This window comes from Antedon mediterranea, chromosome 10, assembly GCF_964355755.1.
Source record: "Antedon mediterranea chromosome 10, ecAntMedi1.1, whole genome shotgun sequence".
In the NCBI taxonomy this organism is placed as follows: domain Eukaryota; kingdom Metazoa; phylum Echinodermata; class Crinoidea; order Comatulida; family Antedonidae; genus Antedon; species Antedon mediterranea.
Window position 1 is genome coordinate 20,199,805 of NC_092679.1, and position 16,481 is coordinate 20,216,285.

Genomic DNA, 16,481 nt, shown 5'->3' on the forward strand with positions numbered 1-16,481 from the left:
TGTGTGTTTATATGGGGAAAATGTGTACAGTACTCTGATCTGTACATGCAGCATGCTTATTATATATCTTTTACAAAAATATTCATGCAAACATTTCAGAATTTAATATGCAAAATACCAATTAGCCTAAATAAAGAAATTACTGTGCACATAAACATAAAATTATGTATTGAATTAAATTCACAAACAATTATAAAATGAAAAACCATGTGTATGTGTATGTGTATGTGTATGTGCTAGCCTAACCCATTACCATCATGGCATTTGTATGTTATTGTCAGCCTTCTTCTTCGGTTCGCTAGTCAAGTCTGCCTACTAAACTAGGCCTAACAAAATACACATGGGGCTTAGATTTTACCAGCCATAAAACACTACATAGTTAAAAAAGATGTACTCCTCACATTGTTCATTATCTATTCATACTTCTTTCTCTTTAGTTGTGATTTTTGTGAATGTTTTGGGTTTAAATGTGATTTTAACGGGCCTTCGGATGTCATGTCATCCATATTTCGCGGAATTTTTACTACGAACAAAACATGACCTATGACATTATAAGTAACACTTTATATAAGGTATCAGTTGAACATTATTACAAAGTATTATAATTTTCAAATGTTATGTTATATATTTTATTTCTATATATGTTATTAAATATTAAATGTTTTATAAAAAGAAATTTAAATAATAAGTTGTATATAATTAAATTTGAAATCATAACAAATAATATGTGAAAGAGGACAAATAAGTTTTAACCCTTGACCTTTTTTCTCACGGGCGATCGAAAAATGTATTTCTCCCTGAGGAAAGCCGGGTCAATTCCAACTAAATTATTTACTTATTGTAATCAAGTAACATACTGTAGGGTATGTAATGATATACATATAGTTATAGAATCAAAGTAATGAAAAATTATTGCTTGTTATGAACCATAGGGCTGTGTTTGCAAATAAAATGTTAGGCCTATTTATAGCCAGATAGAAACGCCGGTCGCGGGGATAAAGGCACTTTCTGTGCCTGTTTGCATTCTACTAATATAGGTTCTAGGCCTAGCTTGGATAGGTCCTACCAGTATGTAATCACACGATTATAATACCCCAACATAAATGATATCTAGACCTAGTGTAATAATATATTATTCTTCGTAATAATTAATACATAGGGCCTACACTGTCTACAGTACAGACAGGTCACGACACAGGTGATATTATTTATTAATTATAATAAATATAGGCTTATTAGCTCTAGGCTAGTATTTCTACTACATACAATAATACTTAATAGAGAACTTAGGAGTTTAGCTGGCTAAAATGTGCACATTTAATTAAATATTTTTTTATAATATATTAACTTTTAAGTAGTTTTATTTGTTTTCCATTTCCAGGTACTCCGTCCCCTATCTTCTGTGTGTAAAAGTGAGTACATTTTATTAATTAAAAGTAACATTAAAATGCCCTACTAAACTAGGCCTACTCTACTAATGTATTTCAACAATAATATTATTTGTAAGTCTAAACTTGTACCAGCTTTTTATTTCATGTTCCGTCTTTAAATAATACATTTTATTTATTTTATTCAGTTCACAACCAATTTTACTGTACAATATCAACCAAAACAGAAAGTATAACATTGATAGAAATAATTTAATTATGCTTTTGAGATTTTGTACATGTGTTTTTACCAGAATATTAAACAATTGAATTGTACTCTTCTAGTAGTACTGTAGTTGATTGGATTTTATTTGTTGATATTGACAACAACATATGTACAATATGCATTCAAATTTAATTTTGAAGGTTATTGTAAGATCATCCGGTGTCCTTAAAAGCAGTTAATGTTTGGAATTATCATTTCAATTTTGGTAGTACTGACTCAGGTATAAGCCTACCCTGGGGTATAATACAAATTATGGTGAAAATTGGTGTAAAAGTTTTGAATAAGCCTACATACTAACACTCTCTGACTATGGAATACTATACTCTCTAACTGTGGAGTACTGTACTCTCTGACTATGGAGTACTGTACTATGGAATTTGCATAATTATCCACTGTGACTTGGGAATAAACATTTCACCTCTAACTCGGAAATAAGCCCCTCTACAGAAAGCATCCACTTTGACTTGGAATAAGCCCATCTGACTTTGGGGAAAATGAGCATGGAAACACACCAAATTTGTATACAGTCTACCAAAACTGAAATGATAAACAAAAATATTTAACATTTTCAAAAATGATAAATAATGATCATTATTGAATAAGAATTAATTGATTTAAATTAAAATGTGAAAAGTAATTCTTTCATTTACCTTAGATCCACAACCATGTCTCTAACTGCCGAGTTTTAATGTACAAAAAAAAGTGTGATGTGCCCAAATACAGTAGTGTATGCCCAACTCTAAAATGTATATAGGAAATGTTTTTTTTTATTTTGTATCTATTATGTTGTGTTTATTGTTTTGTTTTTTATGTAAAAGGGTCCGGCGAAAACAGAAGTGTAAACTTCTCTATGCAGGATCCTTGCCATCATTTATGCTATGAAACTGTAGTTATAAACGATGAGTAAATAATTGTGAATTGAATTGAATATGACATCATCATATGATGTCGATATATTGGCACATCACATTTTTTTTGTCACATAAAGTTTGATGGTGTTGACATAGCTTTAGCCAATCATTGTTTCATTAATTTTAGTTTTAAAAAACAACAGAAGTTTATGCTTTGGGAATTTTAAATATTAAAAGTTTTTTTTTATCATCTAATTAAATCAGCCTGAGCATATCATAATGCACAATATTATTTGTCAAGCCTGTTCTGTATTTTGAGGATTTGGTTTTCATCTGACATTTTAGTCCTAACAGAATTTTAGCCACGAGGGATTGTGTAATTCTAACTTCATAACAGCAATAATTGACTTATTATATCTGTGTACTATTTATATTGTTGACTGAGATTTTAGAATATTTTTCCATTAGGCAGTGTAAGTGGGAAGATTATTATTTTTACAAAATGGGACAAATAATTACAAACAATTAAGTTAAATTGTATTAATCTTTGTTTTTGACATTTGGACATTTGATTTGAAAAAAAAAAAAAAAAAATGTTTTATTAATAATGATCATGATAATAATAAAACTTTTTTTTTGGTCAAAATACAGCAAATATAAAAAGTTCATCGGACACTGAATTTAGGTATGTTTTTTTTTTATATTGTAATGTAAATTATGTATTTTACATGTATATTTAAAACATAATTAAAGTTTATATACATCAGATGAAAAGTATAAATATACATCATGTACTTAAATGTACAGTATTTTCTCAATATTCAGGTTGCATTGTGGGAAGAAATATGTCAATAACCATGTGACCACTCAAAGATGGTTCCATTTTGGACGTCCCCTATGTGAGTAATTGTGACCTTGTTTTATCATGGTGACATGTTTTTAGACATTATTGTGTGATGCTTATAAGTTATAATAATGATGTTCTTAGTCATTTTTAAGAGTGACACTTGTCACAGTAAGTGATTTAAATATAGTTTATGTGTTTATCTCCATTGAAGGAGGTTATGTTGTAACCCCTATTTGTTTGTCTGTCTGTCCATCTATGTTGAAGATAAATTTCTTGTCAAAATGTTCATAACTTTTCTGGACACTCTCATTGTGCAGTAGCGTAACGTAGAGACCTGGGGCCTCTGGTTTAGGAACCCTAATTGGCCATCCAACGCTGGAGTCATCGGGTGTTTTTAGCCTCTTTTGTCACCTTTTAATGCTTGTTTTTTACTCTGGCCATGCCACTGCTCAGTGGCCCCAATAACTCCAGCACTTAAGTTTATCCAGTGAGCGTTCTCCGTAACGCCACTGGTGCACTGTGTAGTTGTTACGGTGTATGGATATTCTGTAATAGCCAGTCCTCTCTTATAAGCCCACTTAACAGACTTGGTGGGCTTATAAACCTGTAGAACGCAAGTCGGTATGCATCTATGCAATTTACTATAACAATTAATTTTCTTATAATATAAATGAGTTTTGATGTAATTATGATAATTAAGTGAATACCATATTTATTTTAATAAACTCCATCCTAAAAAAAATGCCTGCCACATTCATAACACACAATTACTGTATTTATGACACTTTATATCAAGTACACAGTAGTAGAATTTATTGACTGCGGATGATCTACAATTTACAAAGGATTTTTGATACAATTTGTATTGTATTGGTTTTATTGGTGGCTCTGCTCTGTAGCGACTATTGAATATTTTATGATTGGCCTTTAGCGTTTGTGCAATTTGATATATTTTTCTTGTAGTTATTGTCTTTTTTATTGTCTTAATATATGCCAAGAAAATTAATTTCCATTTTACAGTAAATGGACCAATACAATTTCTTGAATCTTGAATATTTGTGTTGTAATTTTTCATATCAAAGGAGCATTTATTTGAGAATAATATATACTATCCATTTAAACAAAAATATGCCCTTAACTGATACTGATACAAACCAGGTTTTAAAATGTACTTATATAAAAGTTTATTTTTTAAAGAATGATATCAGGAGTCACTTAATACACTTTTATTGCAATTAATCTATTTGGCCTTATTTTTAACCGTCCATTAGTGATATAGAAATTGAAAATCAAAGTACAAGCTAAACAGTACCAGTATATATTTCAAATGCATGAGCTTAAAACCTAGTAGTTCTATAGAGTATTCTGATATTCCGACTTAATCCAAGCTTTTTTCGGGGTATTTACGCGCTCGAAAAGTAGTGTGCGACGGAGAAGTTGAACCATACAGCAGAGCGTATTGACAGATAGAGCTTTGTTTTTCAGCAGATTTATGATCTAAATTTCTCAAGATAGTTAATGTATCGCATCTACGGATGACACAGAGATTTAGGCAACGAATTCTCGTAGGAATAAAGCTTCATGCCGTATTAATAATTTAATGGAATGTTTTAAGTGACTACTTAGTAATAAGATACGCGCAATCCATTTGCGTGACGCGACAGGGTTGTCTTTACGGATTTCTGCAATCACGGTTTCTGTCAAACGCTATCGAGTAATTATTATCGTGAATGTAGGTGTTTGTCGCTTTACTAAATTTTTTCTGTTGATGCCCATATCAAAGAAACACTTTTTAGTTGAATATGCTATTTTAATGTCACATAATAATAATATTCACTTTGACCAAACATTACATCAGGGCAAAAATATTGACCTGAAAAAACTGTAATTTAAAGCAAAAAATAGTTTATTTGGTCTTATCTAAATGAAAACATATTTTTTTTCCCATTTTTTTTTTCTATTCTATTTTTTTATTTAAAACTACAAAATGGTTCAAGTTAATTAACCCTATAATAGGGGTGTCCACTGTATAGGAGTTGGTCGTAATGTTGAAACACATATTTCCACTCGTCTGTTTCATGGAAAGGTTAATAGAGGTGGCTCCTTAATAGAGGTATCCACTTAATAATAGAGTTGTCCCCTGAATATTGATGTCCCAAATGAAGGAGTTTTATACTATAATACAGCTGTACAGTTTATAAAAATGTAACTAATATGCAATCTATGTAATAATAACACTTTAATGATAGTATATTTTCTAAACTATTATTATAAATAATTTTGTAATATTTATTATTTAAATATTAATTCATAATAGTATTATTTTATATATTTAGAATAATAATATTTGAATATAATTGATTAGATAATATTATTGTACTAATAATAATAATAATTATAGGTGATCCTTTCTAGTAACTGTTTTTTAAAGTATCTCTTTAAATTTAATCTGAGAGAGTGTGAAGTATTTTCTCGTATCCATTGATTTATTCACTTACAAAAATTTAATTCATTGTGATTTATTTAAAGCTAATTTTATTGCTTGTTATTCAAGCGCCTAATTGATCTTAATAGATTATTTACACGACGAATACGCTCTTGAATTACAATCTACGAAACTTATCTCAGCGTGATTGAAATCAACGACGAGATGTGATTAGTTTCCCTCTGTGAAGTAGACATGTTGTTATGACTTCATCTTCGTTAAAACGCCACCGTTTAAGTGAATGTTCAATAGAGAAAACATCTTTGCTATCGAAAGTTAATTAATCGCATCGTTAACATTAAAACCGCTTTTGTTTCTGAAATCTTTTCTTAAGAAGTCACAATAAATCATCGCCGCGTGATGCCTCCGCTAATTGCCTTTAAAAGCAGTTTAGATTAATTAGCGTTCGTTGAGGGACAATCTTCGGTTAGTGTTAAGTGCTGTTTGAGATTATGTAGGATAGGTTTTACACTTGGGACACGTCAGTTCTATACAGCTTCATTATTGGCAGATAAACATCATTGCTTGTTCATATAACATAATCCACTCAACTCCGCCACTTATAGCCAACACATCCTACCTTACATCAAGCTCTCCTATTGGTCGGTTTATACGGCTCACTTTGCAGTTCTCCGTGTACAGCATTGGACGACTAAATCTTATTTATGGTTGAGATTACACACGTTTGGACAGACGAGCTATGCGGTCACACAGGGCGTCATCTTGGCCCTCTGGGTCTTGCGATAGTGCTGTGGAGACGTAATTATTAAGCTTTCTATTGACTCGTTGAGTATGTTTATAAGTTGTTGTTTAACTACTCAGCTGGATTAGTGTCTCTCATGTCTAGATTAGTTGAGCTGGCAAATAATCATATCTAATAACGATAATGATTTCTTTTTTTTTCAATCAAAACAATACAATAAACATTTTATTTGTTCATGTCAAAGTCAAGTTGCCGTCAAGTGGGTTTACGAGTCTGAGTCTTACCTACGTATGCAGGTCGCGTCAAATATTTTGACAAATCCATAGGTCTGTACTCAAAATGTCCAATATTTCTCTCTAAGAAAAAATTAGGTTGTGTAAAAATAGCATTATTAATTTTTGTCATTTTTCTTCCCAAAATATTTCATAAATCATATGAAATTAACAACTGGCAATATATGTTTTAAAACTATGGCCAACCCATACAGGAACACCCCTATTATGGGACACTTTGTTGGGTCCCGAAAGTCTTTCCTTAATACAGTTGGTGGTTCAACTGTATTAATTTTTTTAGGTTAATGTTATTACAGAGCTCACTTTAAGTTTAATAGTTGTGATAATAGAAATTATTTTTTTTTTCAAATTACTAAAACTACTTGAATTATTGTATTATATTTTGATTCACATATGTTACATTTCTCTCTTTAGATGATGAAGTACGCATAATTGAAACGCCCCCATTTGCTGAATCTGTATCGGAAGGTGACGTCAGGTGGGATAAAGGTATAAGCAATTTTTGTTTAGTTTTTGTTGAATTGCTATTGACTTGCTGCACTCATCAGCAACACTTGCGTTATTGCTTATTTATAGCATTTATTTTCATAACATATCAGTTTCCTGGTGATGTGTTTAATGGTGTGTGATTGTTGTGAATTGCAAGCAAACTGAACTTGAGTAGACGCCTGTGTTATTCACAGATTGACTGCAAAACATAGTAATAAGTGCCACCAAAACAGTAGAGGGGGCTATAGTGTTTTTTTAATGTGAAATTTTGTAATCAGGATTTGTATCTGCGTTTGGAACGATTTTTAACATTGTGCATGTTTTATTTTTTTTAGCTGTTGGTGATTTTGTAAAAGAAGATGAAACAGTTGGAGAAATTGAAACAGATAAGGTGAGAATTGATGTGCATCCAACCAATCTCGTAGCCAAAGGTTTTGGAGGGTGCTCTTTTAAACACTAGAGATCAGCAGAAGTGATAATAAATAGGCCTAACTACTGTAGCCTAGCTTTATGCTTATGACAGTACACTATTTGTCCCCTTTGTTGAAGAAAAATAATAAAAAATCCTGGTTACAGGCTTCCAAACAGAATCGGCAGAAGGTGATAACTTTCCATATCTACTATATCATTCATTGGTTTGTATGTAATTTGTATTGTAGACTGCAATACCAATACCTGCCCCAGCTAGTGGCGTTATTGTGGAGTTTCTAGTTGAAGACGGTAGTACTGTAGTCGCAGGTCAACAATTATTTAAACTTAACCTTTCAGGTATGAAATTGAAATAAAATTATCATATTTGATGTATATTTTGAATTCACTTAGATTCTTCTAGATTTATGTAAAAAAAAAGCATCCTCATATTAGTCCTCTGTAAGGTGTAGTCTAGCAGGAAACTGCCTGTCGTCGCTTGAGTCTCAAAATTGAAACAGAACGGAAAACTTTCTGTCACGTTCTGTTAAATTGCTGTCTCCTTCAAAACCTCACTATATCACCAATATCAGAACATGCAGGTACAGAACAAATTATATTCTTAAATTTTAAATGAATTTAAAATTTGTTTTGAAGGTGATGCACCCCCTGCTCAGGATGCTCCAGCAGCTGCTCCTCCGACAGTGAAACCAACTGAAGTTGCAGCCCCTCCAACACCAACCCCTACAAGTACCGCAGGACCTATACCAACACAACCACCCCCAATACCACCAAAACCAACTGCACCAATGACATCAAAGCCAGGTAAATTGAAGAAGTAAATTCTGAAAAACAAACAACATTTAAAATAAATTTTTGTTTTTTAAAATGTATTCGTATAATTACCCAGAGCTGCATCACACAGCATAGTAAGATTGGTATACAGTATTGGGGTAGTTTAAATTCTTATTAAAAATTAAAATGATATATTATTTACTGAATTCTCTTATATATCATTTATTGTATAGTATCTGAAGTAAAACCGATTGCGGCTCAAAGTACTTCTAGTGGTGGAGCTGATGCTGGTGTACCATCAGAACATAGAGTAAGTGTTGTGGATAATCAACTCTAAAATGTCAATCAATTAATCCTAAATACCAACAAATTAATATAAACTTTGAGGCTGCCTTGGCCACATATCCAAAATATATTTTCTATTCTTGTTAATAAGATAATCAAGCATTTAAAATTTTTTTTTGTATTAACAGGTAAAAATGAACAGAATGAGACAAAGAATTGCGCAACGACTGAAAGACGCACAAAACACCTGTGCTATGCTCACCACGTTTAATGAGGTTGACATGACGTGAGTTTCCAAAACTTTTCTCACACATAAAGGTCCCAAATTACAATAAAAAATTGGACATTGTGGGCAGATCAAATGTTGTCAGGTTTTGGAGACAAAATTACAGACAGATTGACTTTACTGTTGTCAATTCTTTTTTATTAATACCTAAGATAAACTTAAGTCATTGTAAACATGCATGTTTTGCATTCTTTCCATCGTTGCTGTGTGGTATAGTTTAACTTTTAACTTCAATAGACTATTTTTGGTGAAATATATTTATTAAAAATTTTTGTTGATCTAGAAATTTGATAGAATTACGTAAGACGCATAAAGATGAATTTTTAAAGAAGCATGGATTCAAGCTAGGCTTTATGTCTTCATTTGTGAAGGCCTCAGCCCATGCCTTGAATAGTGTACCTGTAGTGAATGCTGGTAAGTACAAATGATATCTAGATATTTAGTAAATATATACTACATGCAGGCAAGCGTCAGGACTGACAATTAATTTATATTATATTTTTATAAACTCTGCTCAAATTTTGCTGAATCTTTTTAATTCTTTTATTGCAACAAAGTAAACATTGTTGAATTTACAATATTAAAGTAACATCAAATTATTAAAAATACAAGTTCACATTACAACATATAAAAATGACATTAAAGTAATGATAACATTTTATTTAAAAAATATAAAATGAGCACTTTTAATTGTTTTCTCCCAAAATTAGGTTTCCAAAATGAACGCCAGACATTGGATATATCATGTTTATTTTAACTAATTTCATCTAACTACTGTATAATTGGAGTTGGATAGCCGAGTGGTTAGGACACTTGACTGTCATACAGATAGACCCGGGTTCAATTCCCGACAACTCCCAGTCCACTCAGCTGTAAATGAGTACCTGGTTGAAAATACTAGGGAGAAAAAAGGCGGCATGGAAAAGAACTGGCCACCCTACCACATAATGCCGAGGCTTAGTACAATGAGCTCCTAACAGCTCATTCCCCCTACGTTCAGAATGAATACGGGACTCAGCTTAACCTTAACTGTATAATTACTCCCACAGTTATTGATGGTACCGATATTGTATACCGTGACTATGTTGACATCAGTGTTGCCGTCGCAACTCCAAAGGTATAGTGACAACTTTTGCTTACAAATTATTACAATTGAATCTATTGAAGTGAGTATGATAAAACAATAGGTGAAAATCTACAGCCAATAATATAGGCACTTGTTCTTGTATTGTCCCACTTGCTCTGTTCATAATCAATTAATTGCAACCATGTTATTAGTCGACAAACCCGTGTCAGATGCACGTCTATTCTTTTATTATATTTTCTAAATAGAGGGCAGCAGACATATTTTTTGCCTGTCACTCTATATAGAAAATATAGGAATTTACAATTACATTTTAATGATTACAATATAAACATAAAATGTCCTATGTCCATTTAAAATGGCTATAAACTGAATAGTGTTTAAAAGGAAGAGTTCTACTGTTTAACATAACTATATCATTACTGGTGTTTTTTGTTGCTATCTAGGGTCTTGTTGTTATCATTACTGGTGTTTTTTGTTGCTATCTAGGGTCTTGTTGTTCCAGTTATTAGGAATGTTGGTAGTATGAACTTTGCAGATATTGAAAGAACAATTAATGAATTGGGAGAAAAGGTAAATGTTGGTACTTATTACAGTATGAATTGGTCAGTTGGTTTGGTGAGTGGTCAGTTGGATGAATGATCAGTTTAACAAATGGTCAGTTGATCAAATGGCCAGTCAGTTGAATGATTAATGCAGTCACCTATTATTTGATCAATTGATTTGAACCCAGTATTATGAAAATGGAATGCAACTCTCTTTAGCATCAATACTTTGTTTGTTTTTTTTTAAAACAGGCTCGATCTGGTACACTGGCAATTGAAGATATGGATGGTGGTACATTTACCATCAGTAATGGTGGTGTGTTTGGATCAATGTTTGGTACCCCTATTATCAACCCACCGCAATCAGCAATTCTAGGCATGCATGCTGTTGTAGATAGACCTGTGGCCATCAATGGAAAGGTAATGAGATATCTTAATAGGAAGATGTGTAGGACAAACTTGGTCCCGCATACCTCATCGGCAATACTGATTTGCATTTATATTGCCCTTTATATGATAAACATCTATAAGCACAGTGGTCCAAAACTTTCATCTCAAAGTGTCCTTTTGTGTAAAGTGATGCGGCAAAAGGCAAATATGACATGGGCTGAGATGAACCAGTACACCCGAGTAACCTCACACTCTTTCAAAAGATCCTGCGATTTTATCCGAGAGAACTTTATAATTCTCTTCTATTGTTTTATTTTAATTGTTTGATTTGCCATGAACATGTGAAAATAATGAACAATTTTATTTTATGTTATGCCATGTTTATATGTACTTATATCAATGTATATGTACAGTATGTATGTGTTTTATTTAACCTTTCTGTTTTGAACCTCACCTGGTATCTGGTTGTCCTGGCAATAGTATTCCCTAACAATGCACGTCCCCTGTTAATCCTGTCATGGTCTATTTATTATTCTTTTGACGGTATCTTTATTAATGTAACTAGTCTTTAGTGGGTCTTCTATCACAAGCCCATCATCTTTTAAAATATGTTTTTCTCCTTGTTTGTTTGTGTTTTTGTTTGTTTTATGAGATGAATAAAGAGAAGTTATATAAATTAGAGATGACAATGTTGGCGATATACTATACATATACCCTTTTATTTTTCTATACAATTGTTTTTCTTCTTTTCAGGTTGAAATCAAACCAATCATGTACGTTGCCCTCACATACGACCATAGATTGATAGATGGACGAGAAGCAGTTATATTTCTGCGCAAGATCAAATCGGCAGTAGAAGATCCACATATACACTTACTAGACATCTAAGCATTAATAAGTGAGCTGTGTCAGGTTCTTTTTCTACTGCAGTAACTGCTGTATTCTATTGCAGTAATCACTATGTATTACTGCAGTTACTGCAGTAATTTAATGATAACCTGGGGATTATTTACATATGTTTTATTTCAGATTAAAAGTGGTGACTGTTTATTACCTCTTTGTTGGGACTTTATCGGATTTATTTTACTGCAGAAATTGCTGTTTTCTACTGCAGTACTTGTAATGATAGATTGTGGTTTTATGTACCTTATTTGATTTCTGCAAACATCCAACAGCAAAGTGACAATCCCCAAATGACAGGCTTAGTTAGTTAGTTAGTATTGTTGTATTCATAAAATATTGAAGGTGCGTTTGACGTGGTCATCGGCAGTAATCAAAAGTTGATTACTCTCGCTCACTAAAGATCGTGGCCCATTCATTTCCCCTCCTCCCCCCCCCCCCACCTACCACTCATTCATTCAGGGCCTGATCCAATATATTTTTAATGTGGAGAACACTAACAATACATATAGTATTAATATTTTGTCAAAAATGAATATCAAAGCGTAGTCATTTTAGCTGTCAATACCCGCTGGATCCGCCTGGTGTTAAGACAGTATTTTTCGCATCACCAGTCACATTCAGTCGGTGTGAATGTGTCTCGGGTCACAAGCTATGCCAGTGTGGAGTACATAGCAATTTGCCATGTGCAGGAGTAATATACAGATTATACACTGGTTAATGGCACTAAATAATCTTTGGTAATCTACAGTAGTCTAAGCCCCCAGTTCAAAATAATCTACATCTACCCAATGCTTTGGAATAGCAAACTGATTGCAATGTATAGACCCAAATATACACCAAAGAAAACAGAATAAAAATGCAATTTAGCAAGTCTCTTAGTTACATATTCATATAAATATTACAAGAATGATTAAATAGATTTCTTATATTGTAAAAATCTCGTACTACAACAAGGACAAAAATACTTGGTATGACTCAAAAGTTCCATCATGTGGTTTTTATTGGTAAGTCTGAACATGGTATGATGCTGTTTCATGAGAAGTTTGCTTGCTTAATTGCTGTGTTATGACGTCATGGCACGAAAATAGCTATGACTCTCAAAACTCTCCACCATTCAAGTCTCTCTATTGACAAACCCATGTCTGTTATGTTATGTTTGTTCATGCAGTAGAGTCAATAATGAACTAGTATCGTTTTATAATGGACTGTGTTATTACTGCAGTGAGCTATTTGATGGTGCTGCAGTAGACAGTCTATACATACATTTAAATTTTCTGTCGAACTGTTTTACCTGGAATTTGTTGTTTGGGAATTTATAAATTTTTCGTGTAAAAAAGTTTGTTGAATTGAGATTCATTGAGATAGTATTGGTACGCATGTCAACTTTGCACAAAAATAGACATTTATCAGTACTTCTGTTTGATAAAATATTTTCTGGAAAATTATTGTTTGTAAAAATTAATCAAAACATAAATTCTCATCTAATCAATTGGCTAACTATACAGTAGAACCCCTATTAAGGGGACAACATAAAAGGTGTCCCCTTAATAGGTGTAGTATAACTGTGTATATTGCCCATCTTCCATTTCATGGGATCCTTGATATAGTGTCCCTGATTTAAGTCCCTTTAATGTAGGAGTCCCCTTAATATAGGAGTCCCCTTAATGGAGGCGTCCCCTTAATAGAGGTGTCTCTGATTAAAGACGTCCCTTTAATATAGGCGTCCCCTTAATAGAGGCGTCCCCTTAATAGAGGCGTCCCCTTAATAGAGGCGTCCCCTTAATAGAGGTGTCTCTGATTAAAGACGTCCCTTTAATATAGGAGTCCCCTTAATAGAGGCGTCTCCTTAATAGAGGCGTCCCCTTAATAGAGGCGTCCTCTTAATAGAGGTGTCTCTGATTAAAGATGTCCTGAAGGAAGGGATCTACTGTATTTGATTTTTGTAGCCCTCCAAACAAATTTATATATCAATTGTAAATCCGAAATTTGATCTACCTGTTTTATTACCGTTAATCCCATATTTTAATCTCTAAACGGGCAAACAATATCAAATTCGAGTTCCGTTTTTAAAGAATAATATATAGCGATTTAGATACCATACTACACGAGGCCGTAAAATTGTGACATTTAAAATATAAGTTGAAATAAGTCTATACAACAGTTCTTCCTTTAACGACAAGGTTTAAGCAATACTGGTACAATAGCTATATTTTCAGGTATTCGGTTTTTGCCGAAGTGTCAACAAGTAAATAGTGAACAGATCACGTTTGACCATTACACCATAGACGGCTGAGTTTAATAGAAATTTAGGACTAGTTTAAAAGTAAAAATAATTTATAATTACAGTTTTGGTTAATTTGCTAAATAGTAACAATTATATAAAATGAAATATATAATAATTTGTCAAGAATATTGTGGAATGTTTAATGAGTAATAAATATAATATTGTTTTGTTCTCTTAAAATGAATTTTTAACTTTTATTATATTGAAATATTAAGATGTTTTCAATAACGTCAAAATACACGCTCGTTTGAGGAATACGTCATGTACATTATGTTTTCATATTTGGTGTGTTTTCACTTTTGTGGGTTCTATGCTACTTGTGTAGTTGTCTTCAATTCGATACTCCTTACGTTTGACAGTGCGTGAGTCGGAATTAAACGGGAAGGAAACGTACGAGTTCCTTTTAATTTTATATGACTTCGGTGGATTTTTTTTTCTACTTTAACGTTTGTTGCTACATTAAGCTTGGTACCCACTAGAACGTAACGCAAGGACGTAAACGCAATGCAAGCGTTTTAACCAATGACAAGCGAGGTTATAGACAGTTAGCAATCACAAGCGAATAAGCCATCGCTTGTGATTGGTCAATTCACTTGCGTTGCGTTACGTCCTTGTGTTGCGTTGCTAGTGGGAACCACGCTTGTGCTGGCGTTTTACTTTAACGGTTTTAACCTATACCCCATAAAGATTTATGAAGTTTTGTAGACACTGCAACACAAAAACTAGCGGTGCGAAAGATTACTAAAAATAATATGTTCACGAGATCTTACTGCTTTGTAACCACTACTTATATTTATGTTTTGTGTGTTAAGTTAAATGCCTGGCTTCTTCCATTCAAAAACTTCCGCCCCACCTGACAATAGATTATTATAATAAAATAATACGTAATTATCACGAGATGCGATTACCGGAGAAGTACAAACATAGGTATGACTATTAAAAATGTCAAGCATGTTGGTTCACATTTATGGGCTAATGTACTTTCCTGTTTTATTTGTATGATTGTTTGTCTTTATAAATTGCGTCGAGTGTTCTATGAAGGTATCGTACGGTACCTCTCGGTACAACAGGACACAAAAGTCAATTATACACACCCCTAGAGTGAAGTGCTACTAGCGTGTTTACATCGGTACCTAATTGTTGAAATTAGGTCGAGAGGCCAGCTCAAGTGTGTGTTGTTACTAAGGGAGACAGGGAAAAGTTATACACTTTCTCTAGGAAGACAGGGTCATCTTAGTACCCTATTGTAGCCATACATCAATAAGAAAGCTATAATATTTGTCAATAATGGCGTACAACTACTTTAAGCAGCGCTAGACGACTTGCTAATTTTCACCACCCGAAAAAGTGGTTATTGCCGAGCTTAAAAACCACCCCTCTTCTGGCCTTTCTCTGCCATGAAAACTTATATAATATACGTAACTTTACCTAAAGTCTGCTCAGTGTATAAACACTCGACCAAGAATAGATGAGCGTTTTCTTTTATTTCCCTTTGTTAGGTGGAAATACGGGAACACAATGCGATACGTATCAAATGTACGTTCTGGAATTCCAATGCGAAACAAGAGAATTTACAACGCTAATTTGTAGAGAAGTATTCCGTTATATAGCCTAATTAACATCACAGCATAACAAAGTGTTTATTTGTATATTTATATTATATAACCAACCTTATATAACTGAATTTTTACGCGTCGTGTTTTTTTGTTTCGTTCGTTATCCATTAAAGAACACATTGTTTTCTCTTGCTATAACATTGTGTTTTTTCAGACCTAAGGCCGTATGTTAATTTCTTACTTTGTATATAGTATAATGGCCTACAGGTACATAAATAATCTTTAAAAGCGCCGTAAGCCCAAATACGCAATGTTCGGTTGCAAGAATTCCCAAAATAGAAACATGGGGTCGCGTTCAAAAAAGGTTGCGGAACGCTGGTTAAAAAAACCCATTTCTGCTAAAACGTCATAACCATGACGTATGAATGGTATTGTTCTTATTGGCTTGTGAAAATACAATTTTCATCAAAGACAGTATAAATGCCAGTATAAGTCTTTGTTTATGTAGAGCATCTTGTGTATATGTTTGTCTTGAGAATGAAGGATAGTAAATGAATGTGGTTATCCTTGGCAATTTGCCTAAAAAATGAGAATTTAAAAAAAAATGCCATCTATTTTTTGTCA

General features: G+C 32.9%; 1 protein-coding gene across 1 annotated transcript; it reads left to right on the forward strand.

Moving 5' to 3' along the window:
* The first annotated feature begins 780 nt into the window (after nt 1-780).
* LOC140060373 (dihydrolipoyllysine-residue succinyltransferase component of 2-oxoglutarate dehydrogenase complex, mitochondrial-like) lies at nt 781-15,021 on the forward strand. The gene is made up of 15 exons (XM_072106552.1): nt 781-863; nt 1,382-1,412; nt 3,156-3,189; nt 3,330-3,403; nt 7,247-7,321; nt 7,657-7,712; nt 7,981-8,089; nt 8,387-8,554; nt 8,758-8,834; nt 8,998-9,095; nt 9,379-9,509; nt 10,145-10,212; nt 10,669-10,752; nt 10,977-11,144; nt 11,868-15,021. The coding sequence occupies exons 1-15, from the start codon at nt 786-788 to the stop codon at nt 12,000-12,002; spliced, it is 1,386 nt and encodes a 461-aa protein (XP_071962653.1). The 5' UTR covers nt 781-785; the 3' UTR covers nt 12,003-15,021.
* The last annotated feature ends 1,460 nt before the right edge of the window (nt 15,022-16,481 follow it).

Excerpts from the sequence above, each read along its gene's own strand:
- LOC140060373 (XM_072106552.1), top strand. The coding sequence starts at position 786 with ATGTATTTCTCCCTGAGGAAAGCCGGGTCAATTCCAACTAAATTATTT. Across the intron at positions 9,096-9,378 it reads TTTAATGAGGTTGACATGAC|AAATTTGATAGAATTACGTA; the intron begins GTGAGTTTCCAA and ends TTGTTGATCTAG. Across the intron at positions 10,753-10,976 it reads TTAATGAATTGGGAGAAAAG|GCTCGATCTGGTACACTGGC; the intron begins GTAAATGTTGGT and ends TTTTTAAAACAG.